Consider the following 17,062-nt stretch of genomic DNA (forward strand, 5'->3'; position numbering starts at 1 on the left):
CCTGAAGAGATTGTGGATTTCAACTCACAGAATACCCCCTCTCGCTTAGCTGGCAGGGGAATTCTGGGGATTGAAGTCCACACCTCTTCAGGTTGCTAAAGCTGAGAAACACTGGTTTAGAGTACGTGTTTTCAGAAGAGAGGGATAGAAATGAAATATACACCGAAAGCCCCTGGAGCATTGGATTCTCTGAAGTTTGATCTCTCCGTGGCTTAAGTCCAGCTGTAATCCACGGGACGGACTCTAAAGCTTGAATTCACGCAATGCAACGGGCACCTTTGGGGCCATGAGTCCTGGGAAGAATTGTATGAAATAGCTACTTATTGCCAAGCAGCAAAGCCACTCTAGGCACTCTATGAAATCCCTCCTCTATGGTATCGATCCCTGTCAACAGCTCTGCCTTGTTAGAAGAAGAGATACAATCTCTTACCCGCCCTCCCGCCTCCTCAAAAAACAGAAAGCTAGGAACCTCCAAGGAGTTAAGAAGGCAGATATATATTTTAAGCAGCTTTTTCCCATTCCTCATTCTGGGCATGCAAGTCCTAAGAGAACACCATTTCTTGATGTGATTTTGGCTAATGCCTCATTGGTCACATTTTTCAGGAGGAGAAGGAGTTGCGGGGGGGAAGAGAGAGAGGGAAAAGAAGAAGAAGAAGAAGAAGAAGAAGAAGAAGAAGAAGAAGAAGAAGAAGAAGAAGAAGAAGAAGAAGAAGAAGAAGAAGAAGAAGAAGAAGAAGAAGAAGAAGAAGAAGAAGAAGAAGAAGAAGAAGAAGAAGAAGAAGAAGAAGAAGAAGAAGAAGAAGAAGAAGAAGAAGAAGAAGAAGAAGAAGAAGAAGAAGAAGACAGTCTTCATAGCCTCACGCCTTCAAAGTCACCTCTTCTATGCTCCTGAGTCAAATTCTGGCTGACTCCCATGACTGCTTTCTCGAACTTCCTTTGATCTAGGATTTGACTAAGCAAAAGTCCTTGGCACAGATTTCTGATTAAAAGGCTTGGTCCTCCCTGCCTGCCAGGTCTTATCGTTGGGGAGGAAAGGCAGGAAGGGGATAAAGAATACAAAGACAGGATTTCATTATTCACCCAAGTTCAAAACGACTCCCTGCTAAGCACCTGATCAGGAGCTGGGATGCAAATATTTTTACTACCAGTTCTGTGAGCGTTGCTAGGTGGGTATGGCTAGGTGGGCATGACTATGTGACTGGATGGGCATGGCTTCTTCTTCTTCTTCGCAACACACACACACACACCATTTTTTTTGCCTCCTGGGCCTCAGGGAAGCCTCCTGGGCGAACAGTAAGACAAGGAGGGGCATCCCGGCACAGCTGATCATTGGAACAGCTGATTGTCAAGAGGAAAAAGAAAATAGAAAAAAAGATACCGGTTGGGACGAACCGATAGCTGTTTTTTTTTTACTACCGGTTCACTCAAACCAGCCCAGACCGGTAGAAATACCACCACCGCACCTCATTCATCTCCATTTCAGCTGTAGTGTGGTTCCCCCAAAACTTGGGAGGTGATCCACCAGGCCAGTGCAATCATCCCCAAATGTGAGTTCCTCGTCTTCTGTTTTTTCACACTCAAGTCTCACTGAATTGTGCTCATTCAGACGGGTCTAACTTGCCCAACGTGCTCTGGATTACTTGTGCTCTTTATAGAGTTAACGCACCAGCTTGCTCAAAAGTTCATGAATCCTTTTATTATTTGGAAACAAGGAGAGTGCAAAAAAAAAAACCAACAACCCCTAGCTGGGTGGAAATGCTTCTCTGCGAAAGCATCTCTACGGAGATTCTCCGTCATCCAGGTCATGGTTGTCCCAAAGGTGCTTTTTTCTTTTTTTTCCCAAGAGGCAACTAACTGGACTTTCTGGTTTTTCTTTGAAGACGTTTCGCTTCTCATCCAAGAAGGTCTGACTGACAGGATAGTGGGGAATGGAAGGATTTAAATCAGGGGTGTCCAACCTTGGCAACTTTAAGACTTGTGGACTTCAACTCCCAGAATTCCTCAGCTGGCTGAGGAATTCTGGGAGTTGAAGTCCACAAGTCTTAAAGTTGCCAAGGTTGGACACCCCTGATTTAAATGAAAGGATGCAAATGACCAGCTGTCTACAAGGAATATAAATCCCTTCCATTCCCCACCATCCAGTCGGAGCTGAAGAAGCTTCTTGGATGAGAAGCAAAACGTCCTCAAAAGAAAAAAACGAGAAGGTCCAGTTGCCTCTTGAAAAAAAAAAAATGCACCTTTGGGACTTCTCCGCTTTGATACTCAACAAGGGAGGGTCAGCCCATTATAGGGAGTTTAATAGAACAAAAGAGAAGGGAGACCTATTTAAATATCGATAGGAGCCATATATATATATATATATATATATATTTACAAGAAAACCTCTCCATTAATGGGGATGAGCACCGGTGCATTTTCATTTCGAAGTCTTTGCCAAGTTTACTTCCAATTTTTTTAATTTATTGTTCGATTTTTTTTTTTTTAAGGAGGATGAAAAGAACGGCCGGAAGTGGTCCACTTATTTTGATGCTGAGAGAGGCCTTTTGTTAACATGCTTCCCCCCCCTCAAATAAAAAAAATCAATAGTGAAAGTTTAGGCAAGCAGGTGGAAAGTTTTCTGCTCCCCCCCCCGCCCCCTCCTTGCCCTCCGCCCAACTCATCATTAATAATTCCACTTCAAACAAAGGATGAATGTCAAACTGCCTTAACATCAAAGCAGGATGATTCATCAATGAATGGGTAGTTTTGGGCTTACAAGATCGGGGATGAATGGAAGAGAAAGACGAAAACTATCCCCCGTTGTTTCTGTTTTTTACGGCTTGGGAGAAAAAGGGAGCAAAAAAAGGGGGGGGAGCAAGGGGAGGGAAGAGGGGGGAGGATGGCTTAAAATAAATAGCTCGATAACGCTCACTTTTAAGTACAGTTGTGGGAAATGTCATTCTGAGGAATCTGGAAGGCAAGGAGAGCAATCCTGGCTGCAAAGGAAACTATCATAGTCAGAGCTATAAAAACTCTCCCAGATGAAAGAGAAGCCATGGTGTCTAGGGCTTAATCAAAGGAAATGGAAACTTTATTCTTTCTTTCTCTCTCTCTCTCTTCCTTCCTTTTTTTCTTTTTTTCTTCCTTCCTTTGATTTTTCTTTATTCCTTTCCTTCCTATCTCCTTCCTTTCTTTTTCTTTTTTCCTTCCTTCCTTTGATTTTTTTTCTTTGTTCCTTTCCTTCCTATCTCCTTCCTTTCTTTTTTCTTCCTTCCTTTGATTTTCCTTTGTTCCTTTCCTTCCTATCTCCTTCCTTTCTTTTTCTTTTTTCCTTCCTTCGATTTTTCTTTTTCTTTGTTCCTTTCCTTCCTTCCTCCTTCCTTTGATTTTCCTTTGTTCCTTTCCTTCCTATTTCCTTCCTTTCTTTTTCTTTTTTCCTTCCTTCCTTTGATTTTTCCTTTGTTCCTTTCCTTCCTTCCTTCTTTTCTTTCTTTCTTTCTTTCCTTCCTTTTTCTTTGTTTCCTTCCTTCGCCTGATTCTTCCTTCGTTCCTTTCCTCCCTCCCTTCCTTCTCCCTCCCTCTCTCGCTGTGTTTATCAACCTTGAATTTTTTTAAAAAATGTGTGGACTTCAACTCCCAGAATCCCCCAGCCTACATGAGGAATGGCTGGCTGGGGAATTCTGGGAGTTGCAGTCCACACAACTTAGAGCAGAAAGTGCTGCTCTAGGGCAAAAGAGACCCCCCCAACCCTCATTGTTGTGGGAAAGGACTGCTGTTTGGAAGGTGGTTTTGTTCAATTGGGCGGTGGGTCTTTCAACAGGGCCGTATCTTTTGGGGGGGATCCCTTCAATGCCATCATTGTTGACTGCTTCTCGTCATCTCACACAGACTTGGATCCTCAGGGCAAACTCAACGGCTGGTCCTTGCAGGGGCCGCAGGTCAAAGGTCACCACTTTGAGGTTCCGGGTTGCGGGGTTCCCTGGGGTGGTTCCGAGACAGCCTGGGGAAATGGGCGGTTGCTCGCCGATGGTTGGTTTTGGTGGCAGGTTCTCCTGCGGGTTGGAAGTCCCTAAAAAATGGAAACAGAGAAATTAGGAGCAAACACTCCTAAAGGTGCTTTATATGCAACCAGCCTCTTTTGCCATCATAGAACTTACAGGGATGGAAGAGATCTTGGAGGTCTTCTACTCCAACCTCCTATTCAAGGCAGGAGCCCTTCTATCATCTTCATTGAACGACCCCATATAATCCCTTGCAGCATGGACAACTGAACGGAACTAGCAGAGTGATTTAATGGCCAGATGCCCTCCCTGTCGCTAATGAGGAGTTTTATTCAGCAGATATATTCTCAGGGTGCCCAGAGAAGAGAAACATCTGCCTCTACCTAGGATTGAACTCACAGCCTCCTGATTGCGCAGACGAGAGCTCCGCCTCTAGGCCACTGCATCCCCCCTGCAGGAGCCCTTATATCAACCTAATCAAAGGGTTGTTCAGTCTATTTTTGAAAAACTCCAAGTCACAGAGCAGCCACAACTCCAGGAGGCAAACTAGTCCAACATGTTTGCATCAAAGGTGGTGAATTCAGCAGGTTCTGACCAGTTCTGGAGAACCAGTAGCGGAAATTTTGAGTAGTTTGGAGAACCAGCAAATCCCACCTCTGACTGGCCCCGCCAACCCCATCTCTTCTCTGTCTCCCATTGAGTCCCAGCTGATCGGCTGGGTTTTCTTTGGTTGCCCTGCACAGGAGAACGGAGCTGGAATGCAGGTTAGTGGGGTGGGGAAAGAAGAGGGACTTTGCGGTGTCCTTCCCCTGCCACGCCCACCAAGCCACGCCCACCAAGCCAAACCACGCCCACAGAACTGGTAGTAAAAAAATATTTGAATCCCACCACTGGTTTGTGTGTGGATTATTGCAAAGCAGCTGGTACATTCAGCTCAGTAGACTGGTTCTGATGGAGCATGAAACACAAATGTTACCAAAGGAAGACTTCTAAAAAAAATTTAAGCCATGCTCATAAACCATATTCATCGATAAACAAGTGTTATGGGATTCTCATGATAATCCAGAAGCAAAACAGCTTACCAGCTGCTCCTTCATTTAAAACAGATTGACAACCAACAGAGTGGCAAACTCTGAGACAATTTTGTAATTTTTTTTCCCCAATGGCTTTATGGATCTTCATGATTCACAGTTAAAAGGACAAGGAACAGAATAAGGAACTGCATATAATGATAACTGAAACTAGGCAGTAGCCACAAACATTAGTATCCTGAGAAATTCTGCTTATCTATTAGGTTTTCAGGGAGTGGAAAATACTCTATATACCAAGGTGCATGATTCTAGGTAGCATATTCATTTCAATATCTGTTATCTAGAATTAAAAAAGATGTTGAGACTCTAGAAAAAGTGCAGAGAAGAACAAGCAGGATGATTAGAGGACTGGAGACTAAAACATATGAAGAACGGTTACAGGAACTGGGCCTGGCTAGTCTAGGGAAGAGAAGGACCAGGGGAGACAGGAGAGCAGTCTTCCAATATTTGAGGGGCTGCCGCAGAGAGGAGAAAGGGGTCAAGCTATTTTCCAAGGCACCTGAAGGCCAGACAAGGAACAATGGATGGAAACTGAACAAGGAGAGATTCAACCTGGAAATAAGGAGAAACTTTCTGACAGTGAGAACAATCAACCCATGGAACAGCTTTGCCCTCGGAGGTTGTGGGAGCTTCATCACTTGAGACCTTCAAGAAGAGGTTGGGCTCCCATCTGTCAGAAATGGTGTTGGGTCTCCCGCTTGGGCGGGGGGTTGGACTAGATGACCTACAAGATCCCTTCCAACTCTGTTAATCTGTTATCTGTTATCCACACAAGTATTTGTGAAGCAGGACCAATTAAGGCATATAAAATATGGACATTATAGAAATCTAGGTCATAGGTTAGAACCAACTCAGGGTCACATTTACTTCTGTATTTTGTTTGTTGCGAAAATGAGGAACTTATATTTTAAGGAAGTAAAGCTCTGCTTCTCTTGCAACTAAGGATGGGGATGGAAAATTACTGTTGGTGTAAGATAACAGAATAAGCAAGAAAACCATATCCTCTTTCGTGTTCCTGCCGTAACACAGGATATTGCATTTATATGTCCTAAGATGCGTGTATAATCAGTTGACCGTAATTTGTGAAAGTGTTAAAGGTAAACGCCCAGACCTATGCTGAGGTCATTCTGGGTATAAAGAAACCACCCCAGATGCAGCTGGGTGTTCAGAATCTGTCATGCTCTAATGCTCTGAACGTGTTGCGCAATAAACCTGATTTCCTCCACCTTTTCCGTGGTCTTGAGTCCTGTCTCAGACATATGACTTGCTGCTTCATTTGGGTTAAATATTGAATGCATGTGTAGGGCGGGGGAAGGGAATTAACTCTAGCTTAGTTCACAACATTTGAGTAAAGCTTTACTGTTACCAGCTCGGTCTACCTTAAAATCTGAAGCTATATCTCGTGTAGCGGGGTTAAAAGCGATTCTTTTGATGCAACACGATTGCTGGCTCCACATCAGTTCCTCCCCTCGGGTTCCAAAATAAATTGAAATAAAGCAAAAGTCTCCATCGTCCGCAGCATTATTTTTATTACTATGTTGGCTCTTTAGCAGGAATGTATATTTGGGCTGACATCCTTGATTGCTCCTTTTAACTCGGGGCTACAGAACTCAAGACAACGGGCCATTTTTCTCCCACATCACCGGAGAGCACACCAACATTAAAGACAATGCGGAGAAGATGCTATCCATCACTGTCCTTATATTTCCCGATCTGTTCCTCTTGAGCAATAGATAGCTTTACAGATGACTGTTCTTATGCTTACTGCTTTCCTTTAAGTGGTGGCGGTGGGGAAATGAGATAGGGAAAAATGTGGATTTCGTCAGCAGACCAGCAAGGGTGTTCATCAACCAGAACAATCCTTTAGGATCTCAAGGTTAACCATTGGAGGGCGCATCTGATGCCGGCCCAATGAAAAGAATGATGGCCGCTATTGAAATGTCATTAGGCTCTCAACACAGAGAGAAATTCAATTGCCGTTTCAATAAGGGAAACTGTTGACATTCTAGACTATAGAGGAAGACTGGAAGCTTGGCATTCCGAGAAGCCAGCCATCGACAGGCCCATAGAGATAAATGCCATTGACATGCCATTTTGAAGAGAATGTTTATAGCTCAGGGTTGAACTGTGGGGTGCCTGGTCCTCTCTGAGCTTAGTTATTTTCTTGCAGTGGTTTTATGCAATTAGGTGACATCATCAGTGCTAGAAGAGAGGGAGAGTTGTGGAGAGGAGGAGGAGGAGGAGGAGGAGGAGGAGGAGGAGGAGGAGGAGGAGGAGGAGGAGGAGGAGGAGGAGGAGGAGGAGGAGGAGGAGGAGGAGGAGGAGGAGGAGACAACTGTGGGTCCTTGATGCTCTCTGAGATTGGAGATTTTTCATTACCCAACAACGTTCAGTAGAAGAGAGGGAGAGTTGTGGGAGGAGGAGGAGGAGGAGGAGGAGGAGGAGGAGGAGGAGGAGGAGGAGGAGGAGGAGGAGAGGAGGAGGAGGAGGAGGAGGAGGAGGAGGAGGAGGAGGAGGAGGACTGTGGGGTCCTTGATGCTCTCTGAGTTTGGTTGTTTTCCTGCAGATTTTTCATTACCCAACAACGTAACATCATCAGTGCTAGAAGGGAGCGGGGTTTGCCCTCCGTTTATATACAAAGTGATTGTCCTGCCAAGGTGGGTGAGAATCGTCTTGGTGGTTCCTTGACGTTCCACTAGAGAATTCCTGGCACTCAGACAAATCAGCCATCAATTGCAAACAGATAAACAACATCTACATACCATTTGAAAGAGACAATCAACAACACCTCCTGACCAACAAACAACACCCAGAAAGGAAGTAAACGATATTCCAACCAAGGATCTACCAACTCAGAAAATGACAGCCTGATCAAAGAACCACCAAAACACACTCACCAACACTGAGACAGCAAGTTATTTGACTATAATAGAAAGCAAACCCCTTTTCTTTGTAGCACTGATGATATTACCTAGTTGGGAAATGAAACATATGCAAGGAAACAACCAGCCTCAGAGGGCACCAAGGACCCCACAGTCCTCCTCCTCCCCTCTGCAACCCCCATTTTCTTCTAGCACTGATGAAGTTACTCAGTTGGGTAACAGAACACCTGCAAGGAAACAACCAGCCTCAGAGAGCACCAAGGACCATACAGTCCTCTTCCTCCTCCTCTTCCCCTCTCCTCCTCCCCTCTGCAAACCTTGCTCCCTTCTAGCACTGATGGTGTTACCTAGTTGGGTAATGGAACATCTGCAAGAAGACAAACAAGCTCAGAGAGCATCAAGGACCTCAAATACTATTTAAAAAAAATACAACCCAAAGCCAAGGAAGGAAACACGGAGCTCACAACACGCCTTCAGCAGCCAACGCCCAGATCAGAAAAGAAGAGTAGTAGATAAACAGATTCTCAAGGACATGTGTCCTGATTCAAACTCTCCTAAAGAAAGAGATTTCTTTTCCAAAGGGAAGGGATCCTTTTGAAGATATGACTAAGCATTAAGGAAAGAAGGAGGTAATATTGAGACGCTTGAACAAGACTGGACAGGTCAAGCTAGTGTTACAGGTAAAGGCTAGGGTAATCCCAGGTTTATTTTGAAGTGGCCACAACGAACTAGGACTTTTTTTTAACCTAGCTAAGAGAGTCCAGGGTTAAAAAAAAACAAAAAAAACAAAAACAAACCACCACCAACAAAAAGCAGGGATCGAGTAAGAGGCAAAAATCTAAGGTCCAAAAAGAGAAGTTATCTGTACAACATACACTCCTGTTCTTCAATACGGCAGCTCCTCCTGCTGGTAAATTCAAGAAACAACCTTCACACTGACCCACAGGAGAAGTTCTCACTGATGCTTGGAAGAAAGCCAACGTTTAATTATGTCTTTTCAATAATGATAATAATAATAATAATAGAGAGAGAAAAGTTCTACGTGGTACAAAATGGAGCTTCCACATGACGGAAAGCTAGAATTCCAACAATGGAGAAAGATGACCAAGATACACAGGTAGGGTGGATACTTCCTGATTATTTCTTACCACCCTCTTATTGTGGATGGTCACACAGTGGCATCACCAGCTGCTGATACGCTTGGAGGACAGGCAACCCAGTGAAGGCCTGTACTGAATGAATCTCCAGGATGTCTAACAGAGCTTTTTTTCCAGGAGAAGGGACATAGGTTGGCAGCACATTCCCCGTCATCCTCCTGTTTAGGGAAGCGGAGGCTAAAACATACGAAGAACAGTTGCAAGAATTGGGCACGTCCACTTTAATGAAAAGAAGAACTATGGGCCTTTGAACCAGGTTAGGGTTCAAAAGTACAACCAGTTTATTTCAGGCTACCTCTACACAAGAACCTGATCTACTAACCTCATCTTCATTTAACGACCCCCATATCATGGAGTCTGGGCAACGGAATGGAGCTAGCAGAGCGTTTTAATGGCTGGATGCCTTTCCCGTTGCCAATGCGGAGTTCTGTTCGGCAGATAGAACCTCAGTGAGCCCAGGGAGAGAAATATATCTGCCTCTACCTAGGATCGAACTCACAGCCTCCTGATTGTGAGGCGAGAGCTCCACCTCTAGGCCACCATGCCGCTCCAAGAATCAGGTCTACTAATGGTCAAGGCAAATTGGCACCAGATAAGTGTCAACGGAGGCTCCGCCCTCGAGCTCACCCTGGTTGTCTCCTACAACCGCTCTCGGTTTCTATTTGAACCGAACATTATCGCTACTACTACGAGAGGCCTAAACAGGCCTCGGCAGAAAAGGAACTCTTCCAAAGAAATGGTTACTAGAACCGAATGGTATTTTCAGCTGCCAATATCCAGATCTGCTTCCATGGAAACAAAATGCTATCTGGGCAAAAAATAAGATAAAAGTGTTAAAACACATCCATTTCATTGGAAGGTTGTTAAAAGCGAGACCCCCGTGTTTTATCTACCAGCTCTCGCAACTTCTCATTTTCTCCAGGAAATTGGAGGGGGGAAAACCTGTCAACCTTCACACCTACAACCTCTGTCAGCTTCCCACCACACAGCCTGCTTGCCAAGCAGGAAAGGTGAGGGGCCTGTAAAAAGTCAGCAAAATGCAGTATGTTAAATAAAATAAAACAAACTTATAAGCCAGCAGCACATGGTGGGGGGGACCCATGGGGTAGAAAACTCCCGGCAGGACTTTCTTCCCCCTCGACAGGGGCCGTGTTTTCTGGTCTCACCTCTGCTCAGGTGGGATGGCACAGGCGGGCTCTTCTCTTGCTCCAAACCATGACATCTGAGTGATGTCCCCTGCGAAGTCTCCTTGATGGCACAACGGGCTCTTCTCTTGCTCCAAACCATGACATCTGAATGATGTCCCCTGCGAAGTCTCCTTGATGGCACAACGGGCTCTTCTCTTGCTCCAAACCATGACATCTGAGTGATGTCCCCTGCGAAGTCTCCTTGATGGCACAACGGGCTCTTCTCTTGCTCCAAACCATGACATCTGAGTGATGTCCCCTGCGAAGTCTCCTTGATGGCACAACGGGCTCTTCTCTTGCTCCAAACCATGACATCTGAATGATGTCCCCTGCGAAGTCTCCTTGATGGCACAACGGGCTCTTCTCTTGCTCCAAACCATGACATCTGAGTGATGTCCCCTGCGAAGTCTCCTTGATGGCACAACGGGCTCTTCTCTTGCTCCAAACCATGACACCTGAGTGATGTCCCCTGCGAAGTCTCCTTGATGGCACAACGGGCTCTTCTCTTGCTCCAAACCATGACATCTGAATGATGTCCCCTGCAAGTCTCCTTGATGGCACAACGGGCTCTTCTCTTGCTCCAAACCATGACATCTGAATGATGTCCCCTGCGAAGTCTCCTTGATGGCACAACGGGCTCTTCTCTTGCTCCAAACCATGACATCTGAGTGATGTCCCCTGCGAAGTCTCCTTGATGGCACAACGGGCTCTTCTCTTGCTCCAAACCATGACATCTGAATGATGTCCCCTGTGAAGTCTCCTTGATGGCACAATGGGCTCTTCTCTTGCTCCAAACCATGACATCTGAGTGATGTCCCCTGTGAAGTCTCCTTGATGGCACAACGCCGTGGCTTGTAAGAGATCCCCACCATTTAAGTCATCCCCAAGAGCTATAGCAATAGCAATAGCACTTAAGACTTATATCCTGCTTTACAGTGCTTTACAGCCCTTCCTTGTGGCAGCCCCTGAGATATTGGACCACCTCTGGTCCTTCTTTTCATTAACGTAGACGTACAAGGCTCCAAACACCAAGAAAGACATCCTGAGGTTCTTCTAACCTTTATTGTTCCTCACTCTGGATAGATACCTTACCAACCCAAAGCAAACTTCTGGCATCATGCAAGAGATACACTGAGAACTTCAAGGATGGAGCCAACAAACTCTCTTCCTCCCAATCAAACTATCTACACAACTGCTTGCGGCTGAAGAGAACGCTTTCTTCACCATTACTAAAGGCTCACTTCGCACTTCTATCTGTGGAATATCACTGTAATGGTTTAGGATATTATTCTACAGTCAATATTTTCTTTAGGGGTAGAAAAAGTACAATTTTGCTATAACTGAGCCCAAGCCATTCCAGGTATGATATCGCTTGCACAGTTGCAGTTCTACTAGAGATTGAAATCCGGGTATTTTGTCCTTCCTTTCTCCTAAAAATAAACCTCTTTCCATATATTTTTTTCAGCAACTGAAGGGATGAATACAGCTGACCTAATTACATCTGCCACCACCATTTTCCATCACTTCCATCCTTGCCATCTCAAGCTTTCCTAAAATGAAGATTTTTTTTGCCACTTGTAAGCTTTTAAACGTGATTGCAAACATTGGGCTGGTCTCCATAAGCACTCTGTTAAAAGGAAGGAAGGAAGGAAGGAAGGAAGGAAGGAAGGAAGGAAGGAAGGAAGGAAGGAAGGAAGGAAGGAGGGAGAGAGAGAGAAAGAAAGAAAGAAAGAAAGAAAGAAAGAAAGAAAGAAAGAAAGAAAGAAAGAAAGAAAGAAAGAAAGAAAGAAAGAAAGAAAGAAAGAAAGAAAGAAAGAAAGAAAGAAAGAAAGAAAAAAGAGCTATGGTTTTCACCACAGTGCTTTTATGATCTGGATCACAAAATGTTCTAGGGCCTCTTGTGCAACAGTTGGTACAAAACCACAACTTGCCACATCACATCACCTTAAGGCACATGTTACTCTAATCTCTCTTATGAAATGAGCCTCATAGGATTCTGTACACGATATTGTTCTTCCTAGAAAATTATTATAACCAGCTGATAATTTGCAGTCTTTGTATTGTGATGCAGACGCTCTATTTATATACGGTATTATATTTGTATTTATAGAACAATTGCAGGAATTGGGTATGTCTAGACTAGTGAAAACAAGGACCACGGGTGACATGATAGCAGTATTCCAATATTTGAGGGGCTGCCACAAAGAAGAGGGGGTCAACTTATTTTCAGAAGCATCAGAAGGCAGGAAAAGAAGCAACGGATGGAAACTAACCAAGGAGAGAAGCAACCTAGAATTAAGGAGAAATTTCCTGACTGTGAGAAAAATTAACCAATGGAATTCCGTGCCTTCAGAAGTTGTGAGTGCTTTTTACCTGAAATTTATAGTAAAGAGAATCCATATTTGATTATTCATGTATTAACTGCAGCTAGAATTGTATTTGCTCAAAATTGGAAAGGTGAAGAGATCCTTAGTGATGAAAATGTGATTAGAAAAATATTAGAATGTGTAGAAATGAATAAATCAACACTTGCAATTAAAGATAAGGAACCAACTGAATATTATAAGATATGGGAACAATTTTATTGATGGCTAGAGAAAAAATATGAAAGCTAGAAATAGCTAATAGACTAGTGAAATATATAAAATATGTTAATAGAATTAAACATGTTAAGAGGAGTGTTATAGTAATAGAGGTATTATGTATATTAAAAAGATAAGAATAAGAAAAGAATAGAAAATGAATACTAAAATAATGAACATGGATGTAAACTTTAATTGTTACTGCACAAGATATTTGTACCCAGACTCCATACTGTTAAATGGAAGATGAATTGTATGTACTCTAATAAAATAAAAATATTTTTAAAAAAGTTGTGAGTGCTCAACATTGGAGGTCGTCATGCCCCTGTTGGAGTTTGATTCCGAGGGAGAGGTGGAACAGCTGACAGGGAGTGGGAGTGTGACTCCAGTGGATGTGGAGGAAACTGGGGAAGGTCACAATCCAGCTAGGCATTCAGAGGAAGACCCAGGCCCACCCCCTCTTCATCCTAGGGCACGCAGGGAGGAACGGATAAGGGAGCAACATGAGTTTATGGGGGAGGAAAGGGCCCTGATCCCCTTCATTGGCTGCAGCTGGGAAGATTGTTTAAAAGGGCAGATTGCACAGAGCAAAGTTGCTGGAAGCAAAGCGTGAAATTATTCTGGTTTGTCAAGTCTTATCTTGAGTTCTGGCATCCTCCCAAGTGTGTGTGTGGTTCGTTATCTTGTGATGTCTTCAATCCCTTATCCTGCCCTGTCTCGTTAATTGCTGAAGTTTGTGTTGGTGTTTATTTTTAATTTATATGTACTTTGAGTTCGGATGGAATTTCTTCCTTTTGAAAACTGTTTTTTTGAGAAGTTTTTTTTTCTCTCCAGCTGATGATAACTGGACATTGGGGGCCAAGTTGGAGGTATTAAAGGGACTTTACCTATTTTTGTGACTTTGTTGCTTTTGTGCCATGCCCCGGGTCATCGCAGAGGTTTTGAAGAAGAGACTGGACAACCATTTGTCTGAAATGGTATAGGATCATCTGCTTGAGCAAGAGGTTGGACTAGAAAACCAACCAAGGTCCCTTCCATCTCTGATGTTCTATGTTCTATTTTTCAGGAGAGTAATTTCCCCGTGGAACTTAATGCTTCATTAACTGCAGCTGGAAGAACTGGTACATCACCGTATCAACATCTGCGGCAGACAAGATGGATGGAAGATGAACAGAACAGACAAACATCTTCATCCCAAAGTCATTGGCTGCCATCCTAAAAACTGATGTGAAGAGATGAAGGAAATACATGTATTTCTTGCCGGTCCTTGATGAAAAGGTTTGGAAACATGGGGTGGGCAGGGGAAGCACAAAAGCACCTGTCTGAGATAAAGCCATGAGAGGTGAAGCAATGAACGACAGGAAGTTGACCAAAAAAGCCAACACAGTCCCAGGCTGCATTAACAGAGGGATAGAATCAAGATTATGTCAAGCTGTAATACCACTTTATAAGGCCTTGGTAAGACCACACTGTAGGGACGCAGTGGCTCAGTGGCTAAGACCCTAAGCTTGTCGATCAGAAAGGTCGGCAGTTCGGCGGTTCGAATCCCCAGCGCCGCATAACGGAGTTAGCTTCCGTTACTTGTCCCAACCTAGCAGTTCAAAAAATGTAAAAAAAAAATGCAAGTAGAAAAATAGGGACCACTTTAGTGGGAAGGTAACAGCATTCCATGCGTCTTCAGTGTTTAGTCATGCCAGACACATGACCACGGAGACGTCTTCGGACAGCACTGGCTCTTCGGCTTTGTAGAGCCGGAAACAACTAGTACGTATGTGCGATGGAAACCTTTACTTTTCCTTAAGACCACACTTCAAACACTGCATCCAGGTTTGGTCACCATAATATAAAAAAGATGTTGAGACTCTGGGAAGAGTGCAGAGAAGAGCAACAAAGATGATTAGGGGATTGGAAGGCGAAAACATATGAAGAACAGTTGCAGGAACTGAGTATGTCTAGTTTAATGAAAAGAAGGACTAGGGGTGACGTGATAGCAGTCTTCCAAAATCTAAGGAGCTGCCATGAAGAATAGGGGTGGGTCATCCTATTCTCCAAAACCTATGAAGGCAGGACAAGAAGCCACGGATGTCCTCAAACAGCATGACCAAGGGGGCAGTTAAGATCAGGGGGTAAAAACCACGCCAAAAAAAAAAAAAAGGTATCTGCAGGAAGGACGGCTTTTGCAAAGAAAATTCATGGAAAGGGCAGGAATTCCAAGTCTCAGCTGCTGAACAAAAATGACAGCTATGGAGATGTTCTCTCCTTACATTAAGCTGGTGAAAGGCAGCCTAGCAGGAAAACCAGGAGTGCATTTTTGCAGGACTGGACTCAGCATTTGTTCTGAGACTGATCAAACATTGAGGTGGCTGGTTAAACAACTTTGCGTAGGCAGGTTGCCTTAGACACTCTTTGGTGCCTGGGAAAATCTTGAGGGTTCCAGCCAATTTTATTTTATTTTTTTTAAATAAAGTAATTCCACTGAATGCAAAATCTTTTTTTCATTCTTGGATTCAAACAGTTACTGCAATTGAGGTTGGCTTTCAAATATCCCCAAATGCAGAAGTCCAAGACAAAAATACAGGCATCCCATTCCAAATACAGTACAGGTAGTCCCCAACTTACAACAGTTCATTTAGTGACCGTTCAAAGAAACACAGCACTGAACAAAACTTGATTTATGACCATTTTTCACAGTTACGACCCGTCTCCATGATCCTGTGACCAAAATTTAGACGCTTGGCAACTGGTTCATACTTATGACCGTTCCTGTGTCTCAGGGTTGCGTGATGCTTTTTTGCGACCTCTTGACAAGCAAAGATAATGAGGGAAGTCGGATTCATTTAACAACCAGGTTACTAACTTAGCAATTGCAGTGATTTGCTTAACGACAGTGACAAGAAAGGTCGCAAAATGGGGAAAAGCTCACTTAACCAATATCTCGCTTAACAACAAAAATGTTGGGCTCCGTTATGGTCATGAGTAGATGACTTATGTTTGTTTTCATGTTTGTTTGTTTTTTAAATAATATTTTTATTATGGAACAGGTATGTAAGATTTTTTTCTTTTATTACATAAGAGAATGAAATAGTCAACAACGAACAGCACTGGGGGCTTGACTCTCCTGGAGAACCACAGTGCAGTGCTTCAATCTGACAAAAATCAAATTAGAAATGTTGTCCGGTGTTTCACGGCTGAAGTGTAAATTGGAACAAATGTGATTGCCTCTTTTAGTTTCCCAAGCAAAATCTCTGCAGTTCCAAAAGGTTGGATGTGGAAAGCCAGCAATTCAACCAGCAAAAGAACTTGTAATCTTAAAATCCAAGCCTGGTGCAGTAAGCTATTTAAGAGGGGACGCGGTGGCTCAGTGGCTAAGACGCTGAGCTTGTCAATCAGAAAGGTTGGCAGTTCGAATATGCAGAATTTTACAAGACAAGGAGAATAGAATTATATAGAATATATAAGGATGTATTGTTATATTATAATTATGGGATGGATTTAGGATGATAATATGAATTGTTATAAGATAAATCAATTTAAAAATATGGAATATCTCGCATAACATGAATGAATAATGGTATAGTCAAATGATTGATTAACAATGACAATAAATGTATTTAGAAATATCTGTTTGATAATATGAGAATATATACAAAGAATTGTAAGTGAGGGCTATGGAGAAGATGCACAAAAAATTTGTAACCAACTGACACACTATATGCATGTAACTGGAAGATGGCTTTATGTATTTATGTTTTGTCTGTGTATGTTTGTCTACAAATAAAAAACTTCTTTGGAAAAAAAAAAAGAAAGGTCGGCAGTTCGGCGGTTCGAATCCCTAGCATGCATAATGGAGTGAGCTCCCCTTACTTGTCCCAGCTTCTGCCAACCTAGCAGTTCAAAAGTATGTAAAAATGCAAGAAGAAAAATAGGGACCACTTTGGTGGGAAGAGAACAGCGTTCTGTGCGCCTTTGGCGTTTGGTCATGCCGGCCACATGACCGCGGAGACGTCTTCGGACAGCGCTGGCTCTTCTTTGGCTTTGTAATGGAGATGAGCAGCGCCCCCTAGAGCCAGAAACGACTAGCACGTAGGTGCTAGGGCAGGGGTGGGCAAACCTATGGCCCCGGCCGCATCCGGCCCGTTGGTCTTTTTAATCGCCCGCCAAGATTGGTACAGAATTAAGGTTT

The 17,062-nt window shown here is 43.6% G+C and overlaps 1 protein-coding gene across 3 annotated transcripts in view; it reads right to left on the reverse strand.

Moving 5' to 3' along the window:
- The window catches only part of SNX29 (sorting nexin 29), a 198,504-nt gene that overhangs the window by 49,750 nt on the left and 131,692 nt on the right, over positions 1–17,062 (reverse strand). For 2 of the 3 annotated variants that reach the window (XM_087973366.1, XM_087973367.1), the window contains one exon: positions 3,091–4,048. The exons of the other annotated variant lie outside the window; for it this stretch is intronic. In XM_087973366.1, coding sequence (XP_087829492.1) covers positions 3,926–4,048 — 123 coding nt within the window. In that variant the 3' untranslated portion in view covers positions 3,091–3,925. Of the gene's footprint in view, positions 1–3,090; positions 4,049–17,062 lie in introns of those variants that run through there. 3 annotated transcript variants of the gene reach the window in all.

Source organism: Notechis scutatus, chromosome 12 (genome assembly GCF_049901735.1).
Source record: "Notechis scutatus isolate UNSWTSFEM ecotype Mainland chromosome 12, rNotScu1.2, whole genome shotgun sequence".
NCBI classification, from domain to species: Eukaryota; Metazoa; Chordata; class Lepidosauria; order Squamata; family Elapidae; genus Notechis; species Notechis scutatus.